Below are 7,194 nucleotides of genomic sequence, written 5' to 3' on the forward strand. Positions count from 1 at the left end.
AAAATATTAATAAAAATAGAATAAAAATATATTTATTTATGTTTAAATGATGTTTGAATATAAATAATAAGATTTATGTCTTGCCCCTACCATCAACATCCTACATATGAGGACTAGAGTTGTCAAAATGACTCTTTATTTGCGACCAGCTCGTGTTTGACTCGCTAAGCAAACGGGCTGAACACAAATATAAATATAAATATATATATATAATAAATTGATGAATATTATTTTAAAATAATTTAAGTGACAATAAGACTCCAAAGCTTTATAATTAATTTAAAATATTAATAAAAAATAGAATAAAAATATATTTATTTATGTTTAAATGATGTTTGAATATAAATAATAAGATTTATGTCTTGCCCCTACCATCAACATCCTACATATGAGGACTAGAGTTGTCAAAATGACTCTTTATTTGCGACCAGCTCGTGTTTGACTCGCTAAGCAAACGGGCTGAACACAAATATAAATATAAATATATATATATAATAAATTGATGAATATTATTTTAAAATAATTTAAGTGACAATAAGACTCCAAAGCTTTATAATTAACTTAAAATATTAATAAAAATAGAATAAAAATATATTTATTTATGTTTAAATGATGTTTGAATATAAATAATAAGATTTATGTCTTGCCCCTACCATCAGCATCCTACATATGAGGACTAGGGTTGTCAAAATGACTCTTTATTTGCGACCAGCTCGTGTTTGACTCGCTAAGCAAACGGGCTGAACACATATATATATATCAATTTTTTAGTTTTCTAATTATAAATGAGTAGAACACTAACATTGGTATTTTTCAACAAGCCGAAATGAGCTGAGCCCGAGCTGACTCATTTACACCCTTAGGCTCTTATTCATGCCCAAATAATCAAGCTTGTTTTATATGTTGTTGTAATCATGATAAATTTCAAAAGAAAAATTCAACAAAGAAGAGATATTTACCTTATATAAGGTGTTGCATCTGCATGATATCATTAATCAAAAAATTTTTTTATTTGTAACTCACAAATTTACTAAATATCGTGGATTAAATCATGATATCATGAAGGAGAAAGGGAAATGTTCCAACGAGGTTGAGGATAAGGTTGGACTTTGTTTGTCAGTGCTTCTAATGGCATCTACCTCCATTTGATCCCTTCTGCGTTATCGAATTCATGGCATAACCAACTTCTGCAGGGAGTTATCATCCTTGCCGATGATGATTTTGATTGACCTAGGCTCTATTTGGCGCAATTGCCAGGCTGCGGTGTGGTGTTGTACTGCAAAAAAATTGTGTTTGGGGCAGCAGTTCTCAAGCGACATGCCACGATATACCCCGAACGCGGAACACTGTGAACAACCCGTAGCCCAGCTTCCTCTCTCGGTTTTTTACCTAATTACACTACCCCCCAATTCTCATTTCTTTCCATGAAAGAAGATGAACCACGATCTACACCCCTCTCCTCCTCTACTCTGACGACTTCCTCCTCTTCTCAGGTGCATCTCACGCAACCAAGCTGCTTCCTCCTTTCTTCTCACGAGTTCCTCACGTATAGGGCTTCTCCCTTCTCTTCGCATTGGTAAGATTTTTTCATTTTTTGTTTCTTTGAGATGGAACAGAGGCGAAAATTTGTAGTATAAAGATTTATAAGGAACTTTTGGGTGTTCATTTTATCTCTTCTTTAGTGTGAGAGTGGGTTTTCCTAAGAAAACCTGTTGTTTGGTCTATAACCAGGGTTTGACCCTCCCTAGGAGTTTTTGTGTGGCTTGTTAGTAGCTGTCCTGAACTGATTCTTGTCGTTAACTGTGGTAGTTTTGAGTTTCAAGAGGAATGCTGCTAAGAGATTAGTTGTTTTCCCAGTTGTGTCACAACCATTTTGTTATTCCCAAAACATTCATTCTGCAATACATGGCAACCGTCTGAACATTTTTATAACAAATTTTACGACATTGTAGTTGACTGAGACAATACCAACCCGGTTCTTACATGTTCTCATAACAAATTTTAACATCTTGATTGGTCAAATCATAAAGTAAATGAAGTAAATAAATTTAAATCATCATAACTTCTTCCAACATTAAAGATCAATACTCTCCACAACTTTCATCCAACACTTAATTACTTATTATTTTAAGAAAAAAGATAATGAAAACTATTCAAAATCCATGGAGAAAACAAAACCACACTTTAGTTTAAAAGTAGAAATCAGTGTCAAACCAAAAAAAAGTCTCAATTAAAACCAAAAGTAGTCTAAAAGAAAAGATAGAAATTTATATCAAGTCCTCCGCTAAACTCTTGAAGTTCCTTTGAATCTCTTCTCTTTTACAACACTCTCAATATAAAACTAAAATAAAAAGGATAAATATGTGGTGCCTGAAAATCTCTCCAACTGACTCCCCAATTTTAGAACTTTCAAAATTTTCCCAGTACTTCAGGACCCCTTTCAAAGTGTCAATCTTCCTTCTTTTATAATTCTCCAAAAGGTGCATTGATATCTCTTTAAAATGTGTCTTGATTTGATGTATTTCCCCAAGAGATGCATTTTTTTGCAATAATTTTTGTTTATTGCAACCACCTATTAAGCCAATAGGTGCCTCAAAAACTTTTTCAAAATTCGCAAAAACTGAATTTACTCATCCAATAACTACCACTGACGCTTAAGCACGGGGCCTCTGACTCTCTGACGCTTAGCTGCTGCCTTCTCTGTTTAACCGACGCTTAGGCGTTAACGCTTAGGTGCTGCCTTCTCTGTTTAACCGACGCTTAGGCGTTAAAACACTTTTGCATATTATTCACCTATTTGCTCCAAATTTGATCATTTTTGACTCATTTAAGCATTTTTCACATTTTTACATGTACCCAAAAGAAAAACACAAAAACAAAAGAAAAACACAAAAATAGAAAAACACAAAAATACATTCCATTAAAGCACAATATCTCAAAATATATGTATAAACATGTGTCTAAAAACACTACATATTTTAGGCATATCAAGTATCAGCGTGGTTCATCTTCTTGTTGACCTCACGATTCACGCTCACCACACATTTTAGAATGTTGAATCCAAATCCGTCCAGTTAATTGTTCCTAAAGGAATAAAGCGTTGAACTGAGGATATGTGATCGACAGAGAAGCAAAAAGAAAAGATGAGAACTTCCCCCGGCTGGGGGGAAAATGGAATGTTCTTTGGCTCTCGAGCCTATTTTATTTCATAAAGTAGTTTTTTTACTAGTGGGGGGATCCAAAGTCCTCTTATACATCCTAACACCCTCATATTTATAAAAAATATAAGGGGGTAAAAAAATATAAAAATTTTATATCTAGACTTGCTTTAGAGAGGAGAACAAAGTGCATTGCAATCCATTTGTCTTAAACCGCCATATTTACCTTGAGATCCATGCAGATCATTTTTGAATATATATATATATATATATCCTAACCAGTCTAATTAAAGTTTTCCTAAGTGTGTAATAAATGGGTTACTCAAGATCATTACTAAACATTAATACCAAAATGTTACTCATAAGCCATAATCATGCATAGTTAATCAATTCTTAATCATAATATTTAAACATTAATGATACTTGAATTTGTTTTCTAATTTTAGTCATGAACTATGCTCACATGTACAACACATACTGTTGTAAACAAAATATAAGTATCCTAAGGTTATTTTAAAGTTATTTTACTATTTGCTTGATTTTTTTTTATTAGACATGAATCAACATCTTCTCATAAGTTATTACACTCAATTCCTATGCATTTACATGTGCTTTTATTTTTTTGAAAATTGAGCTCAAAGTGTAGTATGTGTGATTGTAACTTGTTTCACTACGAGCCATTTGGTTTGCTAAAAATGAAATGCAAAGTAAGAGATTTACAGAGTACTACGATTATAATGTATTTTTTGAGTTGTTTGGTTCACTGTAAAATAAACTTAAATTTTATATTTTGTGTTTGGTTTGAAGCTGATTGAAAACAATGTATTTATATGAATAATGGGCAACAGGCCGCCAATCGGCCAGCGCCAGGCGATGGGGAGAGACGCGCTGCGTTGGCAAGCGGCGGGAGATGGTAGCGATGGGCGACGGCTGCGACTTGCCCATAACATTTTACATATGTAATTCAAATTTGACCAAATTAACTGAATTCTAAATTCATTAAAAATGAATTACAACATAAATTTCTAACTCATTAAAATTTACAGTGTATTTGTAAATTTTTATATCAAACATAGAATTTTCTTAAATTTCTGCATATATATATATATAAATATATATATAACTTCTTTAATTATGCATAAAAAGGTGTATTTCACCTTTATAAAAATAAAAAAGGCAGAATTTTTTATGTGATGCTAATGATTTAGGTGGCACAAATGTAAAAAAGTAAAAGTTTTGGTGTTGTATATGTAAATTCATAGGAATTTGGTGGCATGCATGTGAATGTCCAACTGGGCAAGGCCCCGTGGTTTTTCCCTTTTTACGGGTTTTCCACGTAAAAATTTCTGGTGTGATCATAGCTTGATTCACTTTCATCTGAGTGTGTGCTGAATTTTCGTGCAACGCTAAGACGATAATCCATTACTCTACCGCCGCGAATTTTCTAGCACGCATCAAAAATAAAAAAGGCAGAATTTTTTATGTGATGCTAATGATTTAGATGGTACAAATGTAAAAAAGTAAAAGTTTTGGTGTTGTATATGTAAATTCATAGGAATTTGGTGGCATGCATGTGAATGTCCTTTTTTTTTTTAATTCTATTTAAAAATTTTAAATTAATTTTCAGAAAATTTGCATACATATCACACAATTCTTACGTATTTACATATCCAACATCTACAAATTTGATATTTACACTTTCAACACTTCAGTGTTGTAAACCCATACAAGAAAAGACATACATACTTCCCAAAAAAATGATGATATAAACTTTTAGACGTTAGACATGCAAATATATAAGCAATGTTTAATAGAAGCTACACATGGAGTACAAGCAACAAGCTTCTTCTCTTCTCCTCCTTCCTCCCCCATTTTCACAAGCTAAAGCAAACCATGTCCCAATAAGCAACCATTAACCATATATATATAGAGAGAGAGAGAGAGAGAGAGAGAGAGAGAGGAGAGAGAGAGGAGAGATGTTTCTTGATAGGGGATCTATAGACTTGGTGCTGGTTCCATGCGGGCTTGCTATTATGTTTACATATCATCTGATTCTTTTGTATCGGATTCTTTACTATCCCGAAACCACAGTTGTTGGGTATGAGAATCATAATAAGCTGGCTTGGGTCGAGCGGATGCTACAGGTATTCAGATACATGATTCAATTATGTATTTGCATATATTACATGACCTTTAGATGATAAACATGTAATTAAATAAATAAAGGTTATACCGTTTTAACATCAAAGCTGCATTAGCTGAAGCATGAAATAGGGGAAATATTTACATACGAAATACGCATGCAGAGTAATAACTCCTCAATAACCTCAGTTTCGCAGTTATTAAGGGGTTATTAGGAGTTTATTGAGGTACTAATTTCAATAATATACAATCAAAATAATTTTTTAATAATCTCCGAGGTTCTATTTCGATGTTGTTGATAAGTTATTGTTGATAAGTTATTCCCTATGAATTTCATAGCTTATAGTTTGAGCAACAGGCAAGAGGCGAGGAGACGAGTCTGGCCCTATCCGTAATTTCGAGCAGCACATCGGCATCCAGCAATCTCGCTTCCCTCTCCATCGCCCTAAGCTCTCTGATCGGCACATTGGTCGCGGGTTCCTCCGCCGATCAGCTCACCGCACAAGTAATATACGGCGACAAAACCCGATCAACCACCTCCGTCAAGTACATCTCGCTCCTCGTCTGCTTCCTCGTCGCCTTCACCGCTTTCATCCAATCGGCGCGATACTTCGTCCACTCCAGCTATCTCATGACCACGCTGGGATCCGATTTGCCGGTAGGGTACGTCCAGAGGGCCGTCATACGCGGCGGGAATTTCTGGGCGGCGGGGTTGAGGGCGCTCTATTTCGCGACGGTGCTTCTGATGTGGATTTTCGGGCCGATTCCGATGTTCTTGTCTTCGGTTCTTATGGTTGGGGTTCTGCATTTGCTTGATTCGAATTCGATGCCTCTGCACAGACATTGTTTCCACCGGCGGCCGTCGGCGGCCAAAATGGTTGCTACATTTGTCGATACTTGACCATTTTGGATCCGTCTAGGGCAACTGATGTTAAAAAAAAAATGTATACATCTAGTCGTGACTTATGTGGGAAAATGCTTCGTTCCAACGGTAATTTTTGTTAAAAAAGCACTCAAAACAGACAAAACTGCGATGCGGTGCCGCACCACAATTATTGCCCCAAAAGGAACAATTGTTGGATGCTTGAGATTCTTATTAGGCTTTGTGATGACAATAATTTTGATTGGTGGTTTGTACATTTTGTTTTTATATCTAAAATTATTGAATTTATTTTTTATTTATGTTTTATATTTTATAATACAATTTTGATCAATTTTTTTTATCGTTATAATGTTATTTGTCATATTTAATTAATTTTTATTTTTATTATGTTAACTGACAAAACTCCGGTCCGGTTCAGTTCTGGTCGAATCAACAAACTTTAAATATTTTTTTTTTCTAGTCAGCCCGATTAAGGGTCAGTTTGAGGCAGCTTGTGCGTTTCTGGATAAGCTGCTTATCCTTAAACGCGGCCTGCGGGCTGGCCACAGGGGTCGACCCGCGATCTGCGTTTGGTGTAAAAACTCAAACTCAGTTTCAGATAAGCTGATGAAACGCGCGAACCAAATAGTACGACCGGGTTTTGAAAACGCTGCCCGCACTTATAAGCTGCCCTAAACGGATCCTAAGAGTATCAATTCTGGTCAGCAGATCGAGTTTGATTCTGACATGAAAAGGGACTCGATCTGAACAGCATCAACTCGAACCTGAACCGAATAATAAACGCGTCAAAAATTAAAATCTGAACTAAACCCAAACCTTAGTTTCACCTGCTAACCCAAACTTTCGGGTTATAATTGAGTTTTCGAATTCAACTTAAATCCGACCCGGATAATAAACTGGATTGAATTCTCTTAAAAAAAAACTCGGAAAAATATCAGTTTTACAACGGCGAAATTTGTTCGCCGGAGCAATGAAGTTCACAGACTCGCCGGTCATAGAGCTCACCATTGT

At 35.1% G+C, this 7,194-nt stretch overlaps 2 protein-coding genes across 4 annotated transcripts in view; both read left to right on the top strand.

The window, feature by feature from the left end:
* Nucleotides 1-5,041: 5,041 nt before the first annotated feature.
* The window catches only part of LOC110024335, a 10,537-nt gene continuing 8,384 nt past the window's right edge, over nt 5,042-7,194 (top strand). The window contains exons 1-2 of one of the 3 annotated variants that reach the window (XM_020724238.1): nt 5,091-5,302; nt 5,659-6,424. In XM_020724238.1, the coding sequence (XP_020579897.1) occupies nt 5,135-5,302; nt 5,659-6,201 (711 nt within the window). In that variant the 5' untranslated portion in view covers nt 5,091-5,134 and the 3' untranslated portion in view covers nt 6,202-6,424. Of the gene's footprint in view, nt 5,303-5,639; nt 6,425-7,194 lie in introns of those variants that run through there. The other 2 variants (XR_002293983.1, XM_020724239.1) reach the window with 2 other exon arrangements.
* Nucleotides 6,334-7,194, top strand: part of LOC110024339 (protein-lysine methyltransferase METTL21D-like) — a 1,904-nt gene continuing 1,043 nt past the window's right edge. The window contains exon 1 of the mRNA XM_020724241.1: nt 6,334-6,430. Within this exon, the coding sequence (XP_020579900.1) occupies nt 6,334-6,430 (97 nt within the window). The remainder of the gene's footprint in view (nt 6,431-7,194) is intronic.

The sequence above is a fragment of the Phalaenopsis equestris genome, unplaced genomic scaffold, assembly GCF_001263595.1.
Source record: "Phalaenopsis equestris unplaced genomic scaffold, ASM126359v1 Scaffold000253, whole genome shotgun sequence".
Lineage (NCBI taxonomy): Eukaryota > Viridiplantae > Streptophyta > Magnoliopsida > Asparagales > Orchidaceae > Phalaenopsis > Phalaenopsis equestris.